Source organism: Takifugu flavidus, chromosome 5 (genome assembly GCF_003711565.1).
Source record: "Takifugu flavidus isolate HTHZ2018 chromosome 5, ASM371156v2, whole genome shotgun sequence".
Lineage (NCBI taxonomy): Eukaryota > Metazoa > Chordata > Actinopteri > Tetraodontiformes > Tetraodontidae > Takifugu > Takifugu flavidus.
Genome location: NC_079524.1, coordinates 2528802 through 2550610, shown reverse-complemented (window position 1 = coordinate 2550610; position 21809 = coordinate 2528802). Strand labels below are relative to the sequence as shown.

General features: G+C 46.2%; 3 protein-coding genes across 7 annotated transcripts; 1 reads left to right on the top strand and 2 right to left on the bottom strand.

The window, feature by feature from the left end:
• Nucleotides 1–140: 140 nt before the first annotated feature.
• mtx3 (metaxin 3) lies at nt 141–4207 on the top strand. Of its 5 annotated transcripts, none has more exons than XM_057032860.1 (9): nt 141–287; nt 1042–1111; nt 1233–1309; nt 1403–1495; nt 1569–1751; nt 2214–2290; nt 2471–2619; nt 2804–2892; nt 3038–4207. In XM_057032860.1, the coding sequence occupies exons 1-9, from the start codon at nt 171–173 to the stop codon at nt 3203–3205; spliced, it is 1023 nt and encodes a 340-aa protein (XP_056888840.1). In that variant the 5' UTR covers nt 141–170; the 3' UTR covers nt 3206–4207. The 5 variants fall into 5 exon arrangements, with proteins under 5 accessions (XP_056888840.1, XP_056888839.1, XP_056888842.1 ...); XM_057032859.1 differs by having other exon boundaries at nt 2471–2628; XM_057032862.1 differs by having other exon boundaries at nt 2471–2628; nt 2804–2927; nt 3038–3144.
• Nucleotides 4208–4925: 718 nt separating this feature from the next.
• On the bottom strand, nt 4926–10513 carry LOC130525741 (cardiomyopathy-associated protein 5-like). Its single transcript, XM_057032837.1, has 11 exons — nt 9023–10513; nt 7943–8038; nt 7652–7870; nt 7553–7575; nt 7043–7368; nt 6807–6953; nt 6535–6682; nt 6318–6451; nt 6110–6227; nt 5866–6042; nt 4926–5776 (listed from the first exon to the last, which is right to left on the bottom strand). Exons 1-11 carry the CDS (start codon nt 10460–10462, stop codon nt 5524–5526), a joined length of 3081 nt encoding a protein of 1026 aa, XP_056888817.1. The 5' UTR covers nt 10463–10513; the 3' UTR covers nt 4926–5523.
• Nucleotides 10514–12705: 2192 nt separating this feature from the next.
• cmya5 (cardiomyopathy associated 5) lies at nt 12706–21645 on the bottom strand. The gene is given in 15 exon segments (XM_057032866.1): nt 12706–13188; nt 13278–13454; nt 13522–13641; nt 13731–13862; nt 13946–14093; nt 14218–14364; nt 14454–14588; nt 14655–14776; nt 14961–14983; nt 15060–15278; nt 15351–15446; nt 16459–17788; nt 17791–19034; nt 19187–19826; nt 20487–21645. Coding segments are annotated over 15 exon segments (4893 nt in total). The 5' UTR covers nt 20594–21645; the 3' UTR covers nt 12706–12935.
• Between the last annotated feature and the right edge of the window lie 164 nt (nt 21646–21809).

Here is a 21809-nt window from a genome sequence, read left to right as displayed (position 1 = left end):
TAGTATATCTTTGACTGGGCTGCCATATATACCATAAATACAGTGAAGTCAAAAAAGGTCACCCTGGCCTGGAGGTTTATCTTCACAAAAGAAATCGTGAAAATTAGGACACATTCCTTTAATGTTGTTTTTTAACTCATTTGTTGTGGGGTTTTTTTAGTCTTCCGCACATGGAGCTGCTGACGTCATCAGCTGTGAATGGAATCATGGCGGCCGCCATGGAGCTGCGATGCTGGGGAGGAGGCTGGGGTTTGCCCTCTGTCCACGCCGAGTCCCTGGTAGTTCTGGTAACGTTGGCATTTGCTTTTCATTGGGAATCATATATATGAGCCGATCTACTGGACTACCAGCGCGACAAAACGCTCCTTTTCCTGTTTTCGTGACGGGTTGTGTGCGTTTCTGCTTAGCTTGCATGCTAACTTCACGGTGCAGCGGTGCGCTCTTGTTTACCTCCATGTGCGGGACAGAAAATGATGTTGGGTGTCAGGATTGCTCATTTGTCGACTCTTTCTTCCTGTCTTGTTTATGCGTGAGCAGAAGTCAGAAATGATTTCCACAGCTAGTCAAAATGAGCTCCTTCAAGGTCAGATCCAGTTAAATTTGTGCATTCTTTAAATAGTTAGCTCTCAGTAGTGGTGCAGGTAGTGTTAACGCTGTAGAATAATTAGCTTGTTTGTTTGTTTGTTTGTTGGTGCTTTGCTTGGTTTTAATTATATTTCTGTCCCAGCATGGCACCATAGTTCCGGGTTCTACCACAAGGTGACACTGATAAATGTTGAGGTTGTGAAAGTTGGTTTCTGAAAGTGACCGCAAAATCTGCAAAAAAACAAGTATATAATTGATGAAATGGTGAAAAATAAAGCTGCTTCAGGTCAGCGGTACAACCAACCAACCAACCAACCCAAGTGTTCACGATGTAAAAGTAAAGTGAAGCTTTAAACAGCAGCTACATGTCGTTTACCTCATCATAACATTATTGGATATCATGCTTTTATCAGCTGTAGGACTAATGCATTGAATTAAATGTGGATTTTGCTTCAGGCTTATGCCAAATTTTCTGGGGCCAAAGTCACAGTTTCTCCAATAGACTGGACATGGAAAACTCTAACAGGTGGGCTGTAGCTTCCTCTAACTTATGGTTATTGCTTATGTTGCATATTCCATCTAGAGCTTCCTTCATGCTCTTAAATGATTTACAAAAAATTGAGTTATGAATTGTTATTGACCTGCAGCAACAGTCCCAGAGTTGTTTTGTGGAGAGGATACAGTTCAAGAAGCTACACCGATTCTCAACTTCCTGAGGAAGCAGGTGAGACACAAAGCTGGTCAGTGGTCATCACTTATGTTTGATTGTTGCATCTGTTGTAACAATATTTATTGTTGTGTGTGTGTGTTTTTTTAGAGGTTTAATGCAGACTATGAGCTGACAGCCAGAGAAGGAGCAGACACTATGGCATACATTGCTTTAATTGATGAGAAACTACGACCAGCGATGGTAGTTTTACTGTCTTTCATTGCTTGATGGTGTTTAACGTTGTTATTCAGAGCCACATCTCTGCGTTCCACAGTTGCACACTTTCTGGGTGGATGCAGAAAACTACATCAACGTGACGCGGCCTTGGTTTGCGTCACACTCGCCTTTCCCACTTAACTTTGTGGTCCCTTGTCGCCACGCCAACGCCGCCTTCTCTCGCATCCTTTTGACCAAAGGAGAGGCGCCCTTGCAGAGAATCACTGAGGTGGAGGCAAAGGTAAACGCCGCTTTGGTCTGTGCCATGAAACGTTCAGTGTCATCTTTTTCTCACTGTAAATCACGGTTCTAATCCAGTCCGAAGAGGGCTGCAGGTCCAGCAGCTTTTCTTTCCCACCATCCATCCCATCATTTCTTTTCTACATCGCAGGAGACGGCAGTCGTCTTCCTGGTAGGTCAGAAAACCCGGTTGGATTTCTGCCCTGATTGGAATGGATTGAGGAACCCTGTTGTAGTTTGCTTCATATAACCTTGTGCTATTATTTGCATATGACCCAAAAGCTTTGAGGTATATTTTAAGTGCAAACTCGTGTCAAGATGAAGTCCTTCACCGGCCCTTGAGCCAGTCCTCCGTAATCCATCCGGGTTTTCTCCCTGCTGGGAAAGAATACCTGCAGCGTCGCGGCCCTGGAGGAGCGGATTGAGGAGCCCTACTGTAAATCACTGCTGTTTTCTGCCGTAGATTTACAGTGATGCTAAAGAGTGCCTGAATCTCCTCTCCTACCGGCTGGGATCTGCTAACTACTTCTTTGGCAAAGCGTGAGTCATTGCTTGTAAAGTGTTCTTTTAAAGCACCACAGTTGACTTTGGGAAGGCTGAGCCACATCGATTATTCCAACGAACTTGGAAATAAACCATATCCAGAAGTAGAAATCACATGACTGTGTTATTTTGCACGTGCATTGACAGAACTGCTTGTGTTTCCGTCCGTTGGTGCAGGCCCTCCAGTTTGGACGCCTTTGTGTTTGGCTTTGTGGCTCCGCTTTACAAAGCCAGTCTGCCCAGCAGCACTCTGCAGCGACACCTCCAACAGCTGGAGAACATCACACGCTTCTGTGACAACATCCTCGCAGTATACTTCAGCTCCGGCCGCCCCAGTAAGTCGGCCGCACCCACGGGAAATATTCCCACCTTTTTCCGACACGTGTGTGGGTAACGTCATCGGTGTTTTCTTATCTTTGTTTCACCGCACGTCTGCTCTCTGGACCTGCTCACTAATCACTTGCTGTTCTTGCCTCTTCTCTTCTGGCCTTCCTCCGCATCTGTCTCCAGGTTCTCCACAATCTGTCCAAGGAACCAAGGATGCCAACCTCCAAAAATTAACACAGCTTGTAAATAAAGAGTCCAACTTGATAGAAAAGGTGCCTCTGCTTTCCTATAACTCCATGGCTTTATGGTAGCGTTTGTCATATTTACATCACATTGCCATCATTCAGATAATTTAGACCTCCATATACTGTTCTATGTGTGTTATAGATGTTTTATATTATCCTGCCTGTATTACAGATGGATGACAACCTCCGCAGCAGCCCCCAGCACAAATCTCACCGACCGGATCCCAACCAGTCTGGCCAGTGGGAGAGCTCTACTGCCTGCCTGACCCCCGCCCCCCCCCCCCCCCCCCCCCCCCCGGCAGCCATGATGCAGCTTTATGAATGTAGAAACAACCTCTAGGTGAAGTGTTGGTACAAAGCGCTGTACATATATAACAAAAACGAGTATAATTATATCAGAGAATAATTTATAAAAAGACTGAAGTTGACAGTGACTGATGGAAAAGTGCAAGTGTGAAGGGTTTTTATGGAGGCTGAGTGTGTGTTTGTGGTTGACGGAAGGTTTTATTGGTTGGTCAAAAGCAGATTTAAGGGTAATTTTTATTGAACACATCTTTGTTTCCTCATGGTAGATGTGTCCTCATAGTAGTAGTAAAACAAGCATTTGTGAATCAAGTAATGATAAAGTCTAACTAATCTCTCCAGTTTCTAAAGCTGTGTTTTCCTCAGTCCTCTGATTGTGCTGGTTTTTCCTCATCAACCAGTAAACAGACCAGTATTTTGTCTCTTTCTGCAGCCCAGCAGCACTTTCTGATGTACAGAATTGTATAGTTGTAAATAATCCTGATCCAATGAGCGCAGTTGTTGTCTTTTCCTTTTAACGGGCTGATAACTTGTTAATTATCTTTGCACGCTGCGTTGAAGATGACAGCATGTTAATCGCAGCCCAGCACGTCTTTCATCACTTTCAAATCCGTCCGATCGCGTCTTTTGTTGCCTCGTTTTCCCACAGCCGTTGTGCACTTATTGTGTTTTTAAGCCGCGTTATCATTGCCCATGCCTGGTTCAAAATCTGTGATTTATGTTGAAAATGTGTCTTTAGCTGCCTTCTTCCCATTTAATTTAAGATTCAAAATTAAATTTTGGCATTTTGCTTGTATTATTCCAATTGATGCTTACATTTGTTAAAGTGACTGACAGGGTGAAATTAAGTGTGTGTGTGTGTGTGTGTGTGTGTGTGTGTGTGTGTGCGCGTGCTTGATAAATTGTCTTATTTGTGTTACACTGCCTCATCTTGGCCACATTTTTGTACATACATATACACGTGATACCAAACTATACGCTATATCGAATATTTACCTCTTGTTTGTGCTATGAAATAAACTTGTATGATGTTGAGAAAGCCAGTTCTCTCACAGTAATTTCGCTGGGGGAATTCTTTAACAAGGTTCCAGTAAAAGCAAAGTGTAGCCAGAATCACTGTTCCCAGCAGGAATTGCCCAACTCTGATTGTGTGATTGTGATTGTGTGATCCGCTATTTGGATGCTGGGAGAAAAAGAGGGCCCTTTGTTTGACCTTCGACGTGGAAAAAATGAGAGCAAGGAGGCTGGAGGGACGTGCCCCCACATCCTTAGTCATGTGGGGGCGTTGAAGGTGGGGTAAGAAAACCATGAATGTGACAGACTTGTAGACTTTTCTTGCAAATATGTAAAAAATATATAATTGTCGACTCTATAGCATGCTGGGATGAAATGAATCAACTGGTCTGACCACTGCAGTGAAAAAGGATCCAGTAGATCACACAGAAGCCAGTGATACACTCTCCTGTACTTTGAGCGCAGTTTTGTCTGTTTCTTTGGGAAAAGGTACATCTTCTACACAATCTACAATAAAATGTGATTTATAACTTGTTGCTGATAGAAAGGACTCATTTATTTTTATGCCTCAACTTAACAACTGGGGAGTCTTCACTACTGATTTATAGCTGTTGTGGTAATAACTTTTATTACATTTTTGGTGTTTGGCTGAAAACATCTGGAGCGTTTTGAGCCAATGTTGCATGTAACGGAGTGACGACTCCCTCTAGTGGTAGAGATGCGCTATAACACGACTGCCATCGTGCAAAAATTAAAATAATGTTCATTCAGCTCAGAGACGGGTTTACAGGACAATAATAACTCAATCAAATCTACTCATAGTTATTTACATAAATTCACAATGTGCAAGTTTAAAGTGCCACAGTTTTTTCTGTATTTCGTTTTCTTGCCGGGTGCTGTAATAAATGTGACTTGGATGCATTCAGATTATTCACCCACATGGCCTTCCAAGACAAGGAGATAACTAAATAGCAAAACATTACAAAAAGGGTTAAATTGTAACATATCTATGGTTACTTTCATGAAATTAATCCATTCCACTTCTGCCCTGACAAAATAAAAATTTAAAGCACATTTCCATTTGTGTGTTTTAGACATATTCCTTAGACTGAATCTGTTTAATATTTACAATTTAATATCCATTGAGCAAAACAACTAGACTTTCACAAAAGTTTCTACATTTAATAGAACATTCATGGGTTGAGTTTGACCTCCGTTTTAGCCGAACCCACAAATAGCCGCACGTTTTCCTCCAGGGTGGATCTCATTATAACGAAATTACCTTTAAAGTCAATATGTCCAACATGAACTGTAAACACTGTTTTGAAGCAGACTGCAGAACTAGCTGTTCTTAATAAAGTCTGGCATCTTCAGGACCATGCTGACCTCCAGGCTGCCCGGCATCTCCAGGGCCAGGGCAGGGTGACATGGCTGAGTAAATTGCTGGCAGAAGGTGCCTAACAGCTGACCACTTTGAGCGTTGTAGAAAGACAGGCGGCCGAGCTGGTAATCAAGAAGGGTGCCCACTCGCTCAGGCGTCTCAGTCACAAACAAACTGGACTGAATATTGATGTGCAGCAACTGGTATCTGCAGCTGAGAGCGAGAAACAGTAAAGAAATATCAAATGAGTCCAGAATGCTTGTGGGAAATAGAGGAAAGTTCGGAACTGGATGAATACACACCCTGACATTGTAGGAACACACTGCAAACACCAAGACAGGCGGTTTTCTCCTAAAGGACTGCTTCTGCTGGCTTTGCTGTACGCCACCCCGAGCCGGTAAGCTGTGCTCCTCGAAACAATGGTCTCCCAGTAGTAACGCCCTCGCGGCAACAGCAGCTCACCCAGGATGGAGGGACACCTGGACACATAATCAGATTTAAATGTGACCGGGGACAGAAAGGGAGCGAGAGAAGACTGAAGCTCACTCTCCGTCTGCAGGTACGGCGTTCCCAGGCGCGTCGTCACAGTAGTGCAGGGTGGTCTGATCCACTGACAGCTCCAGAGCAGGGTGAGCCGAGTCTTTGAGCAGCTGGAACTTTGTCCCTGAAATGAATTAAAAGTGGCCTTGTGATGACATTGAAATGGTCTTTGCGTTAAAAAAAACGGTACAAATCCAGGCGTGAGGTTTGTCACCTTTGGTGGAAATGAGAGCAGCTTCGCTCTGTTCGCTCGTTCCAGCCTCGTTCACGGCTTTGATGTAGAACAAGTAGTTTTCCTCTGGCTGCAGCAGAACCTTCTGCTCGCAGCTTCTGATGCCCGAGATCGACCTGTGAGCGTTTGGCACCGCTGTGATGGCTGAATGATGTCACGAATGACCAGTGGAATACATAATAACCCAAAATGCTCTCACCGGAGGCCCTCTCCCTCTAGTTCATACTGGCGGCAGTACTCTAAGATGTAACTCTGCTCAGGAAGTTGTTCTGATGAGCTCCACCGCAGCGTGGCGGAATCCCACATGACGGTACAGTGCTCTGTATCAATCACCGGCACGGACGGAGCTGCCCAATAAGTTGTGATGACCAGTGAATGACAAATAAGACGATCAGTTCCATTAAAAGGAGCTATTTGCTACATTTTAAGGTGGAAAATGGTGATCTTGTGGAGTAATATGAGTGAACTGACCGGTTCTAAAGGCCAGTTTATCACTGGGCAGCGAGCAGCCGGTGTAGTTCACAGCCATCACCCACACCTTGTACACCTTGTCGGGCTCCAGCTCCTCCAGGACACAGTAGCTCTCCTTCACGGTCACACGATACTCCTCTGACACAACTGCGGGCCACAGCAGCCAAAGCCAGTTGACATCTTGACATCTCCTGAAATATTTGGCCACCATTTCCATGGTTGTCCTTTGCGTTTACCTCCGTGCGGGTCCTCCATGCAGTAGACCTGAAAGCAGTCTATGACATCACCAGGGCTGACCCTCCAGTAAACGGTGACACTGGTGCTGGTGGCTGCTGAGCCCATCTCCTGGGGCTGCAGCCTAGGGCGCTGAGGAACTGAGGAACACAGCAGAAGGTGAACATATGTTTCTGCGGGGGGGTGTCTTGACATTTCGAACCCACCTGGAACACCTCTGCATGCAAGATGAGAGCTGGATGTGTTGCCCTTAGCATAGTCTTCAAAGAGCATCAATACCTTTGGGCCCAGCTCCAGTGATGTAGCAGAGTCCAAAGCAGCTTTGAGCCTGAACACCACAGGATTGGAACGCTGGTAATCACCAGTCTACAATCTTATTATCTATATTTGATCCTTGAACTCAATGTGCAGTAGAACACTGGCATGCTTGTCTTTAGGTGTAGCTGCAGATGTTTCAGTATCGACTTCTTAGTAAAACCACAGTTCTTGGAATGGTTTCGCTGAAATGTTACCTTGCATGAATGTCTTCAGGTGTCTGATGGGAGAAGAGATTTGAGAAGTGATCAGGTTTGGAACAGATCCCGATGGTTGGCTGGATCAATAGCACTCACCCTGGCTTCGGTTTCAGCCTCCCTGGCTGTGGTCTCCAAAGTTGCCTTTGCAGAGCCGACGTTCTCCTGGAAGGAGACGATCTGGTCGTATATCTGCTCCAGCTTGGCCTTCTTCTCCTCCTCCATGCTGACCGACATGTCGTTGTACTGCTCCATCACTAGAGCCATCATCTCCTCGTTCTGCGCCTGCACCGCTGCCTCCGTCTCCGTGCACTGCTCCTGGGCGGGTACATGAACATAAGTGTATTATGGGAACAGACACATTCAATACTGAGCATTCGACGCCTTTACCTCTACGGAGTTATACGCCAGTTCCAGTTCGGACACCAGATCCTCAACATTCTCTGACCTCTCCTGCAGCTCAGAGATCCAGTCGCTCAGCTTCTCCTGGTAAAGTAAGTAAAGTATATTCTGACCAAAATGAACTCTGTTCCGAAAGATTAAGAGGTGAATGAGGCATGACATGATAACTGGTCGGCTGAGTCCACATAGTTATTAAACATAAAAACACACAATCTGCAGGAGCATGATTAATTAATTCTATAGTTAATCACCAAAATCATACAGAAGTCTGAAACTTTTGTGTTAAAAATGTGTTTTAAAAACTAAACACAGGCTTTTAAAAACAAAAACTCATATGCGCTTTGAGCTGGTGTCCCCCCCAGGAGGTGTTCCCCCCGGGGAGCACATTAGGACATGGTTCCTTTAATTTATGATTTGATTTGGGTTGATTAATATGTTAGTCTTAAGGTCTAAGCACTCCCCTTCCTGATGGAAGTGGGTCAAACTGAGGACATCCTCCTGAAAAGTACCCTCTGTCAGTGTCAGAAAACAGGTGTGTGTCTGTGCGTGTAAGTGTGTGTGTGTGTAAGTATGTGAGAGAGAGAGGAAGCTACTGTGTGTCAGATGTACACTGAGTTATGTCAGTCATAAACAACAATTTTGCCAACAGGTGAATATTTAATAAAAAGCCCCGACTGTTGAGAAGAGCCCGAAGAGAGAGAGAGACGGCAAAGAACAGACAGAAAAATGACCATTTTCTGACCATTTGTCCGGGGTGCCAACCCCCACAAACATCACCGAGAGCAGATCATGTGTCACTCAGACGATGTCACACTGGACCTTTCAAATGACTAAAGCAGAGTATTACATCATAACCTGTGAATGTGCTTGGCTACAGACTGGTAGCACTTTGAAGGATGTAACCCGCCTGCGTTCTCAGGTGTCCAGATAACACCTGGATTCTGGAAAAGCTTCCCAGCAGAATGTTGCTCTGGGAAGAGCTGATTATTTGTGTCATGTGGCGCTCAGTAGAATAAACATGGTGAACACATCACTGTTTCACTGACATCCTACAATGTGGCGTTTTACCTTGATTTCCTCATAGGCAGCATCAACGTCTGTCACGTTATGGTTGCGATGCTCCTCGGATGCGCGGTCGTCCTTTGAAAGCAGATCTCCACAGGTGAAACAGAACCAGTCCAAACCCTGAAGTTCAGCAGCCAGTCGGGCCTGTCGCTCCTCCTCAGCATCAAAGATTTCATAGTCGTCCTCGATGTGCTCTTCTTCTGGCGACAAATCAAAGCTCCCTTTCTCTGGCTCTGGTTCGGGTTCTGGTTCCTCTGCAACTATCTGCGGTTCCTCTTCACACATCTCTTTTGCCTCCTGCTCACCTATCACCTCGTAGTCGAGCTCCTCAGCGTTCACATCTGGAGATTCTGGAGCCACCTCCTCTGGCTCCATCTTTCCTTCTTTAGTCTCTGGACTCGGGCGTTCTTCATCGACGGGTCCCTCTGTGATGTCTCCCACCTCGCTTGTCTCCACCTCTTCCCCTTCGTGTTTTCCTTCCGTGTCCTCCACCAGCAGTCCAGATAGATCCTCCTGGGCAGTAAAACTCCGCAAAGAGGGGGAGACACCCTCATACTGTTCCCGCTCGACCTTCTCCTGGTCGGAGATTGAGTCTTCAGTAGGTGCTGGAGGGGAGAAGTGAGTCTTTTCCTCATGACCATCGCTGGGCTTTACCTCCAGCTGAGGTTCTGTTCCATCATCTGGTAACTGTGGAATCGCTGTATCCATGGTAACACATGGGGGTGTGAGGTCTCTACATTTGCTGTCGTCTGTGGTCACCTCCGGGACATGACTAATCTCTATGTCCATCTCGACGGCCTGTCCTTTGGGGACAAGGAGGACAAAGTCTTCAGCTGCTTTCTTCTTCTGAACACTCCTTCTATCATCATCTGTGGTTTTTTCCTTTTTGCCTTCAGGCATCAGTCTTGTTTGGGCTGTTGGTGTGCCGGCCGTTGCCGACTCTTCCTCTGGGCGTGGTTTGGATTCACACAGGTTCCTCTCTGAACATCGCCCTGCTTCTTCTGACGTCGCAGGTTTGCTCGCTACGCTCTCGCCGTGACCTTCTGTCTCCCGCTCGACCTCCATAAGAATCTCCTGCTCCAGGCTCTGGGCGTCACATGTTTCTCCTGCTGTTTGATCGCCTCTTCCCTCCGTGTTTCCTGCCTCCTGAAGATCAGCATGAACTTCACTCTGAATCTCTCCTTTATTCACAGGTTTGTCATTTACCTCCACGAAAGCTCTCGCGCCGCACTCAGGCGGGACTTCGACGTTACGAAATGCCGCTGCTTCTTTTCCCTCAGGTGGAGATGATTCGGCTGAATGTTCTGTGGCAGGGACGGCAGCGGGTTCCTGTCCAGAGGTTATCAGGTTCTGAGTGGTGACCACGGCCTCGGCGCCAGCAGCTGCCTCTCCAGGTTCTGCCCCAATGCCCTCCTCTGTGCCTTTTATGACATCCTGCTCCATTATTTCTTGGGTCTGAGGTAACAGATCGCTGTGTATAGACGCCGCTTGTTCTTCGCTTGTTCCCCCCCCCCGGCAGCCATGATGCAGCTTTATGAATGTAGAAAAACCTCTAGGTGAAGTGTTGGTACAAAGCGCTGTACATATATAACAAAAAGGAGTATAATTATATCAGAATAATTTATAAAAAGGCTGAAGTTGACAGTGACTGATGGAAAAGTGCAAGTGTGAAGGGTTTTTATGGAGGCTGAGTGTGTATTTGTGGTTGATGGAAGGTTTTATTGGTTGGTCAAAAGCAGATTTAAGGGTAATTTTTATTGAACACATCTTTGTTTCCTCATGGTAGATGTGTCCTCATAGTAGTAGTAAAACAAGCATTTGTGAATCAAGTAATGATAAAGTCTAACTAATCTCTCCAGTTTCTAAAGCTGTGTTTTCCTCAATCCTCTGATTGTGCTGGTTTTTCCTCATCAACCAGTAAACAGACCAGTATTTTGTCTCTTTCTGCAGCCCAGCAGCACTTTCTGATGTACAGAATTGTATAGTTGTAAATAATCCTGATCCAAATGAGCACAGTTGTTGTCTTTTCCTTTTAACGGGCTGATAACTTGTTAATTATCTTTGCACGCTGCGTTGAAGATGACAGCATGTTAATCGCAGCCCAGCACGTCTTTCATCACTTTCAAATCCGTCCGATCGCGTCTTTTGTTGCCTCGTTTTCCCACAGCCGTTGTGCACTTATTGTGTTTTTAAGCCGCGTTATCATTGCCCATGCCTGGTTCAAAATCTGTGATTTATGTTGAAAATGTGTCTTTAGCTGCCTTCTTCCCATTTAATTTAAGATTCAAAATTAAATTTTGGCATTTTGCTTGTATTATTCCAATTGATGCTTACATTTGTTAAAGTGACTGACAGGGTGAAATTAAGTGTGTGTGTGTGTGTGTGTGTGTGTGTGTGTGTGTGTGTGTGTGTGTGTGTGTGTGTGTGTGTGTGTGTGTGTGCGCGCGCGCGTGCTTGATAAATTGTCTTATTTGTGTTACACTGCCTCATCTTGGCCACATTTTTGTACATACATATACACGTGATACCAAACTATACGCTATATCGAATATTTACCTCTTGTTTGTGCTATGAAATAAACTTGTATGATGTTGAGAAAGCCAGTTCTCTCACAGTAATTTCGCTGGGGGAATTCTTTAACAAGGTTCCAGTAAAAGCAAAGTGTAGCCAGAATCACTGTTCCCAGCAGGAATTGCCAACTCTGATTGTGTGATTGTGATTGTGTGATCCGCTATTTGGATGCTGGGAGAAAAAGAGGGCCCTTTGTTTGACCTTCGACGTGGAAAAAATGAGAGCAAGGAGGCTGGAGGGACGTGCCCCCACATCCTTAGTCATGTGGGGGCGTTGAAGGTGGGGTAAGAAAACCATGAATGTGACAGACTTGTAGACTTTTCTTGCAAATATGTAAAAAATATATAATTGTCGACTCTATAGCATGCTGGGATGAAATGAATCAACTGGTCTGACCACTGCAGTGAAAAAGGATCCAGTAGATCACACAGAAGCCAGTGATACACTCTCCTGTACTTTGAGCGCAGTTTTGTCTGTTTCTTTGGGAAAAGGTACATCTTCTACACAATCTACAATAAAATGTGATTTATAACTTGTTGCTGATAGAAAGGACTCATTTATTTTTATGCCTCAACTTAACAACTGGGGAGTCTTCACTACTGATTTATAGCTGTTGTGGTAATAACTTTTATTACATTTTTGGTGTTTGGCTGAAAACATCTGGAGCGTTTTGAGCCAATGTTGCATGTAACGGAGTGACGACTCCCTCTAGTGGTAGAGATGCGCTATAACACAGGACTGCCATCGTGCAAAAATTAAAATAATGTTCATTCAGCTCAGAGACGGGTTTACAGGACAATAATAACTCAATCAAATCTACTCATAGTTATTTACATAAATTCACAATGTGCAAGTTTAAAGTGCCAGTTTTTTCTGTATTTCGTTTTCTTGCCGGGTGCTGTAATAAATGTGACTTGGATGCATTCAGATTATTCACCCACATGGCCTTCCAAGACAAGGAGATAACTAAATAGCAAAACATTACAAAAAGGGTTAAATTGTAACATATCTATGGTTACTTTCATGAAATTAATCCATTCCACTTCTGCCCTGACAAAATAAAAATTTAAAGCACATTTCCATTTGTGTGTTTTAGACATATTCCTTAGACTGAATCTGTTTTTAATATTTACAATTTAATATCCATTGAGCAAAACAACTAGACTTTCACAAAAGTTTCTACATTTAATAGAACATTCATGGGTTGAGTTTGACCTCCGTTTTAGCCGAACCCACAAATAGCCGCACGTTTTCCTCCAGGGTGGATCTCATTATAACGAAATTACCTTTAAAGTCAATATGTCCAACATGAACTGTAAACACTGTTTTGAAGCAGACTGCAGAACTAGCTGTTCTTAATAAAGTCTGGCATCTTCAGGACCATGCTGACCTCCAGGCTGCCCGGCATCTCCAGGGCCAGGGCAGGGTGACATGGCTGAGTAAATTGCTGGCAGAAGGTGCCTAACAGCTGACCACTTTGAGCGTTGTAGAAAGACAGGCGGCCGAGCTGGTAATCAAGAAGGGTGCCCACTCGCTCAGGCGTCTCAGTCACAAACAAACTGGACTGAATATTGATGTGCAGCAACTGGTATCTGCAGCTGAGAGCGAGAAACAGTAAAGAAATATCAAATGAGTCCAGAATGCTTGTGGGAAATAGAGGAAAGTTTGGAACTGGATGAATACACACCCTGACATTGTAGGAACACACTGCAAACACCAAGACAGGCGGTTTTCTCCTAAAGGACTGCTTCTGCTGGCTTTGCTGTACGCCACCCCGAGCCGGTAAGCTGTGCTCCTCGAAACAATGGTCTCCCAGTAGTAACGCCCTCGCGGCAACAGCAGCTCACCCAGGATGGAGGGACACCTGGACACATAATCAGATTTAAATGTGACCGGGGACAGAAAGGGAGCGAGAGAAGACTGAAGCTCACTCTCCGTCTGCAGGTACGGCGTTCCCAGGCGCGTCGTCACAGTAGTGCAGGGTGGTCTGATCCACTGACAGCTCCAGAGCAGGGTGAGCCGAGTCTTTGAGCAGCTGGAACTTTGTCCCTGAAATGAATTAAAAGTGGCCTTGTGATGACATTGAAATGGTCTTTGCGTTAAAAAAAACGGTACAAATCCAGGCGTGAGGTTTGTCACCTTGGTGGAAATGAGAGCAGCTTCGCTCTGTTCGCTCGTTCCAGCCTCGTTCACGGCTTTGATGTAGAACAAGTAGTTTTCCTCTGGCTGCAGCAGAACCTTCTGCTCGCAGCTTCTGATGCCCGAGATCGACCTGTGAGCGTTTGGCACCGCTGTGATGGCTGAATGATGTCACGAATGACCAGTGGAATACATAATAACCCAAAATGCTCTCACCGGAGGCCCTCTCCCTCTAGTTCATACTGGCGGCAGTACTCTAAGATGTAACTCTGCTCAGGAAGTTGTTCTGATGAGCTCCACCGCAGCGTGGCGGAATCCCACATGACGGTACAGTGCTCTGTATCAATCACCGGCACGGACGGAGCTGCCCAATAAGTTGTGATGACCAGTGAATGACAAATAAGACGATCAGTTCCATTAAAAGGAGCTATTTGCTACATTTTAAGGTGGAAAATGGTGATCTTGTGGAGTAATATGAGTGAACTGACCGGTTCTAAAGGCCAGTTTATCACTGGGCAGCGAGCAGCCGGTGTAGTTCACAGCCATCACCCACACCTTGTACACCTTGTCGGGCTCCAGCTCCTCCAGGACACAGTAGCTCTCCTTCACGGTCACACGATACTCCTCTGACACAACTGCGGGCCACAGCAGCCAAAGCCAGTTGACATCTTGACATCTCCTGAAATATTTGGCCACCATTTCCATGGTTGTCCTTTGCGTTTACCTCCGTGCGGGTCCTCCATGCAGTAGACCTGAAAGCAGTCTATGACATCACCAGGGCTGACCCTCCAGTAAACGGTGACACTGGTGCTGGTGGCTGAGCCCATCTCCTGGGGCTGCAGCCTAGGGCGCTGAGGAACTGAGGAACACAGCAGAAGGTGAACATATGTTTCTGCGGGGGGGTGTCTTGACATTTCGAACCCACCTGGAACACCTCTGCATGCAAGATGAGAGCTGGATGTGTTGCCCTTAGCATAGTCTTCAAAGAGCATCAGTACCTTTGGGCCCAGCTCCAGTGATGTAGCAGAGTCCAAAGCAGCTTTGAGCCTGAACACCACAGGATTGGAACGCTGGTAATCACCAGTCTACAATCTTATTATCTATATTTGATCCTTGAACTCAATGTGCAGTAGAACACTGGCATGCTTGTCTTTAGGTGTAGCTGCAGATGTTTCAGTATCGACTTCTTAGTAAAACCACAGTTCTTGGAATGGTTTCGCTGAAATGTTACCTTGCATGAATGTCTTCAGGTGTCTGATGGGAAAAGAGATTTGAGAAGTGATCAGGTTTGGAACAGATCCCGATGGTTGGCTGGATCAATAGCACTCACCCTGGCTTCGGTTTCAGCCTCCCTGGCTGTGGTCTCCAAAGTTGCCTTTGCAGAGCCGACGTTCTCCTGGAAGGAGACGATCTGGTCGTATATCTGCTCCAGCTTGGCCTTCTTCTCCTCCTCCATGCTGACCGACATGTCGTTGTACTGCTCCATCACTAGAGCCATCATCTCCTCGTTCTGCGCCTGCACCGCTGCCTCCGTCTCCGTGCACTGCTCCTGGGCGGGTACATGAACATAAGTGTATTATGGGAACAGACACATTCAATACTGAGCATTCGACGCCTTTACCTCTACGGAGTTATACGCCAGTTCCAGTTCGGACACCAGATCCTCAACATTCTCTGACCTCTCCTGCAGCTCAGAGATCCAGTCGCTCAGCTTCTCCTGGTAAAGCAAGTAAAGTATATTCTGACCAAAATGAACTCTGTTCCGAAAGATTAAGAGGTGAATGAGGCATGACATGATAACTGGTCGGCTGAGTCCACATAGTTATTAAACATAAAAACACACAATCTGCAGGAGCATGATTAATTAATTCTTATAGTTAATTAATCATCACCAAAATCATACAGAAGTCTGAAACTTTTGTGTTAAAAATGTTTTTAAAAACTAAACACAGGCTTTTAAAAACAAAAACTCATACGCGCTTTGAGCTGGTGTCCCCCCCAGGAGGTGTTCCCCCCGGGGAGCACATTAGGACATGGTTCCTTTAATTTATGATTTGATTTGGGTTGATTAATATATTAGTCTTAAGGTCTAAGCACTCCCCTTCCTGATGGACCACATTTAACTGGGTCAAACTGAGGACATCCTCCTGAAAAGTACCCTCTGTCAGTGTCAGAAAACAGGTGTGTGTCTGTGCGTGTAAGTGTGTGTGTGTGTGTGTGTAAGTGTGAGAGAGAGAGGAAGCTACTGTGTGTCAAATGTACACTGAGTTATGTCAGTCATAAACAACAATTTTGCCAACAGGTGAATATTTAATAAAAAGCCCCGACTGTTGAGAAGAGCCCGAAGAGAGAGAGAGACGGCAAAGAACAGACAGAAAAATGACCATTTTGACCATTTGTCCGGGGTTGACCCTGTGCCAACCCCCACAAACATCACCGAGAGCAGATCATGTGTCACTCAGACGATGTCACACTGGACCTTTCAAATGACTAAAGCAGAGTATTACATCATAACCTGTGAATGTGCTTGGCTACAGACTGGTAGCACTTTGAAAGGATGTAACCCCTGCCTGTTCTCAGGTGTCCAAATAACACCTGGATTCTGGAAAAGCTTCCCAGCAGAATGTTGCTCTGGGAAGAGCTGATTATTTGTGTCATGTGGCGCTCAGTAGAATAAACATGGTGAACACATCACTGTTTCACTGACATCCTACAATGTGGCGTTTTACCTTGATTTCCTCATAGGCAGCATCAACGTCTGTCACGTTATGGTTGCGATGCTCCTCGGATGTGCGGTCGTCCTTTGAAAGCAGATCTCCACAGGTGAAACAGAACCAGTCCAAACCCTGAAGTTCAGCAGCCAGTCGGGCCTGTCGCTCCTCCTCAGCATCAAAGATTTCATAGTCGTCCTCGATGTGCTCTTCTTCTGGCGACAAATCAAAGCTCCCTTTCTCTGGCTCTGGTTCGGGTTCCTCTGCATCTCTCTGCGGTTCCTCTTCACACATCTCTTTTGCCTCCTGCTCACTTATCACCTCGTAGTCGAGCTCCTCAGCGTTCACATCTGGAGATTCTGGAGCCACCTCCTCTGGCTCCATCTTTCCTTCTTTAGTCTCTGGACTCGGGCGTTCTTCATCGACGGGTCCCTCTGTGATGTCTCCCACCTCGCTTGTCTCCACCTCTTCCCCTTCATGTTTTCCTTCCGTGTCCTCCACGAGAAGTCCAGATAGATCCTCCTGGGCAGTAAAACTCCGCAAAGAGGGGGAGACACCCTCATACTGTTCCCGCTCGACCTTCTCCTGGTCGGAGATTGAGTCTTCAGTAGGTGCTGGAGGGGAGAAGTGAGTCTTTTCCTCATGACCATCGCTGGGCTTTACCTCCAGCTGAGGTTCTGTTCCATCATCTGGTAACTGTGGAATCGCTGTGTCCATGGTAACACATGGGGGTGTGAGGTCTCTACATTTGCTGTCGTCTGTGGTCACCTCCGGGACATGACTAATCTCTATGTCCATCTCGACGGCCTGTCCTTTGGGGACAAGGAGGACAAAGTCTTCAGCTGCTTTCTTCTTCTGAACACTCCTTCCACCATCATCTGTGGTTTTTTCCTTTTTGCCTTCAGGTATCAGTCTTGTTTGGGCTGTTGGTGTGCCGGCCGTTGCCGACTCTTCCTCTGGGCGTGGTTTGGATTCACACAGGTTCCTCTCTGAACATCGCCCTGCTTCTTCTGACGTCGCAGGCTTGCTCGCTATGCTCTCGCCGTGACCTTCTGTCTCCCGCTCGACCTCCATAAGAATCTCCTGCTCCAGGCTCTGGGCGTCACATGTTTCTCCTGCTGTTTGATCGCCTCTTCCCTCCGTGTTTCCTGCCTCCTGAAAATCAGCATGAACTTCACTCTGAATCTCTCCTTTATTCACAGGTTTGTCATTTACCTCCACGAAAGCTCTCGCGCCGCACTCAGACGGGACTTCGACGTTACGAAATGCCGCTGCTTCTTTTCCCTCAGGTGGAGATGATTCGGCTGAATGTTCTGTGGCAGGGACGGCAGCGGGTTCCTGTCCAGAGGTTACAGGTTCTGAGTGGTGACCACGGCCTCGGCGCCAGCAGCTGCCTCTCCAGGTTCTGCCCCAATGCCCTCCTCTGTGCCTTTTATGACATCCTGCTCCATTATTTCTTGGGTCTGAGGTAACAGATCGCTGTGTATAGACGCCGCTTGTTCTTCTCTCTGATGCTCCCTTTTCTCATCTTTACAGCTGATTGCTTGAGGTGTAAGAGGGGCCTGACCGGTGCTGCTCTCGGAGTTCTCAGTCTGATCTTTTCTAACTTCACATTTTACCGTCTCATCCCCCACTATCGATTCCCGAATCGATTTTTCTCTCTTGCTCTCTTTCTCTATCTTTTCCGTCATTTGTTCCGCCCGCTCCTCAACCACGGCTGCTCCTGGATCTTCCTCTCTGTCTCTCACATTGATGTCCTGCTCCTTTGTCTCCTCCATCTTTCTCCTCAGCTCATCTCCATCTTTTGGCACTCTTGCTAAACATCCCGTCATTTCGAATTTACTCTGGGCCCACATCATCCTCCCCTCCCTCCCGTCCTCCACTGTTTCTGGTGGAACCTCCACGGTTGGGGTTTCGTCCTTTAAGATGAACTTCTCCAGGTATCCATCTGCCTCCTCTGAGTCTGACAGTCGCCTCTTACTCACCTTCTCAGAAGCCACGCTCTCTGACTCGGAGTGCTCTTCGTCGCTTTTCCTCCTTTCTCCCACAGCGTCCTCATAGAGGTCTGAGTACATGAAGGACATGGCAGTAGGCTCCTCCAGCAGGATGGGATCAATAATCTTAGGAGGTCCGGGGGAGATATAAATGGGTGTAAGGGTGGTTTCTTCAGTCTCAAACAGCACTGAACCACTTTCCTTTGCAGACCTCTGGCTCTCCCGCCTGGATCTCATCCCTGCTCCACACGCCGCCTCAAACTCCCTGTGCTGCAGGGCATCAGCAGGAGCTCCTTCTCCATAGAAGACCTCATCTAGATGTTCGCCCACTATGTCCACATCCGAAACAATGACAAACGAGTCCTCTGATGCAGGGAGGCTGTCTTCGGCTGTCTCCTTCGCGGGCTTCGGCTCCTCTGTTGCAACTTTTGCTGCGAGCTGTCCCGTCTCCCGATCCTCCAGAGCTTGTTCTCCAGGACCGACCACATCAACCAGGGTAAACTTCTCAAAGTAGTCGATGTCGTTAGCGCCGTCGTTCTCAGTCAGCGCACGTCTGAGCTCCGTGTCAGCAGAAGGCTGAGAAGACTGCTGTTCTGGGGGCTGAGAAGCAACATGACAGTCAGGCAGTGAACATAAGGAAGATGTTTATTGGTATGTAAACATAAACACGTCAGATCAGCCTGTCCTAATGTACACGAAGAACGTAGAGGAAACGTTAAACTCTCAAGTCAAACAGAGAAAAAAGCGATTACCTCTTGACGTGCCGGCGTTTCCTCGTCCTGCAGGACATGGTTCTGTGGCTGCGTCCACTCTTGGTTTCGAGACTTGATCTTTGGAGTCTGGTCCAAGTAAGACAAATTGTCCTGCAGCTCCGTGCTCTCCTCCTCATCTACAGTGGGCAGTTTGGTGGGCACTCTGATGTTGAGAATCTCGTAACCCTCTGAAATCAGACTGAACAGCTGCTGGTCTTTGTTTTTGATTTTCTCCAAGTCCGGCTCTGCTTCAGATTTCTCCTCAGCGATGTTGGGAACAGAAACCTCCCTCATCTCCAGTCTCTCCACTCCCAGGGCCGAGGCCGATCTGGAACTGCCTGGACGGCTCAGCCTGTCCGCCAGCCTGCTGCTCCTGCCCCCAGATCTTATCCTCCTGCGGGCTACCTTTTCCTCGTCAAAGACAATCGTGATCTTCCCGGCTGCTCCGGAGCCGTCCATGCTGTAGGCTTCAGAGATGGAGCTGGTGTCGGAAGCCCAGGGGGTCGAGCACCGGCTGGAAGCTGTCTCCCAAACAATACCGCTGTCCTCGCTCTGAACAGTTACCATGGAGAACGATGGATCCACCATTAGACACTGAAATTTGGGTTTCACGGTTGGGTCCTGCACAGCTTCTCTCAGGCTGCAGGAGAGAGCAGTGACAAAATTAGAGGAAGGAGAGAAGGCTGTTTGTGAGGTTTCTGGGAGGAAGAAGACGAGTAAACAATTTTGCTGCAAGGGGAGATCCCTTTGGCGCAAGTCGCTGAAATACAAACTGAGAACACCCCAATGAATCAAATCAAAACCACCGACCCTTGAGAGAACTCGAGGCACTGAGGGATCAGCATTGAAGGGGTGTCTGGTGTCGGGCTGCGAATCTGAGTGATGATCTGAAAAAATAACGATGAAAAGCACCTCGAGCCCCCCCCCCGCATGCGATTGCACTATTGCAACATGACAAGGTCAGGATGTATCAGCCCTATAAATTTAGACAAGTATTTATATTACGCAGCGAAGAAGAGCCTTTACATTTGTTGGTAAAACCTGTTAATTTAGTTTATTAAATATCAAAATAAAAGATTGTGCGTTGCATCGTGTGGCTTCATCTCGTCACGTTTCACACCGTACTGACAGACGTACAGCTGGGATTCATGAATTAATTTAAATGATAAAAATGAAACCATATCTGCGCCTGGATCAGCTGCTGTCATGTTAAAAAAAATGGTTTCAGAGGTTCAAGTCATATCACAAACCAACATGTCACTTCATGCTAAACAAAATACAGATTTATTGTGTCAGATACCTATTTTGCAGTTCCTCTACTTCGTCATCATCGTCCTGGCTGGCGGCCTCGGAAGCCTCGCATGGAAACTCCGTGACCTCCGAGTCCAAACTGTCACATTCCTCCATCTTCCGAACAATCCTGGCTCCCTGTTCTCTGCAACACGTCCCTCCGCTGTATTTCAAAGTCTTCTGAATGTTTTCCAATACTCTGATTTCGAAGACTTTAGCACGCCCGTTTCTCTCATTCTAAGTTGGGAGCTGTGCATCTGACTCAGCGGGGGCACGGAAATAGACCAGGCAAAGGAGGGGAGTGGTGACAGAACGGGACAACGCAGTGGCAGAGTTGGATGGGACATATTTGTAAGTAAAACAAACTCACAAGAGAAGAAACCCCTTTTGAGCATATCAATAAAAGCTTGGCTTCAGATTTTGCCTTCAGGCTTAAGCTGTGCTACTGGCTAACCAGCCAGTGTAGCTTTAAGATCAAAATTCCCAGATAGGTTAAATATAGGCCGTGTACTGAAACAGGACCCCCGGCAGTGCCCCCCCAGCAGAGGCAACATTAACACAGGCAACATGACTAGCACAGCAAACATCTGCACTGGACAGAAGGAATCCAACTCCCCCCGAAAGACCGATTCTTGCAGCTCTGAAATGATTTTGTTTTCTTGTTAGAAATGAAAATTGGGAGATATGAAAACTATTTTACCAGTAGGTGGCGCTACGAGCTGGAAATGACGTGAGGTTGCGCTTTGCGGGCAACTTTCAGTCAAAGGTTAAAAAAGTTAGATGCTTATTTGCTGCGAGACCAGAATACAAGAGAAATTTACTGAGTGGGGAACTGAAATTTGCATTATTGGAGGAACGTCATGGAATAAAAGTAACTTTTCTGTGTAGAGTGTCTCCATAACATAAATTATCTCCCTATTCATCTTTTTTCTCTTTCAAATGATGCATTTATTTTTTTTATGATTAGACAAATTGATACATCTTAACTATTTGGTCAAATGTCTCTCAAGCACTCGACCCACCTAACCTGACATCTCCAAACGGGAAGAATCATTTATTATGATTTTTGGCAACGTATAAATATATTTAATAATTGTCTGGAAAAAGCCAATATACTCAAAAACGGCCAAATGTTAATTTCTTAAAATGAATACTTAAAAGCAATGTACGAAATTTACTGAGACTTAGAAAGAAAATGGAAATGTATGGAAATGAACCATGGAAGATAACAGAAAACATTATCCAACAACATGGGCCATAAGTGGCTAATCAACAGTCTAAATGGAAAAAGAAAACAACAGAACACAGATAAGGATAATGTGGAAGAGCACAG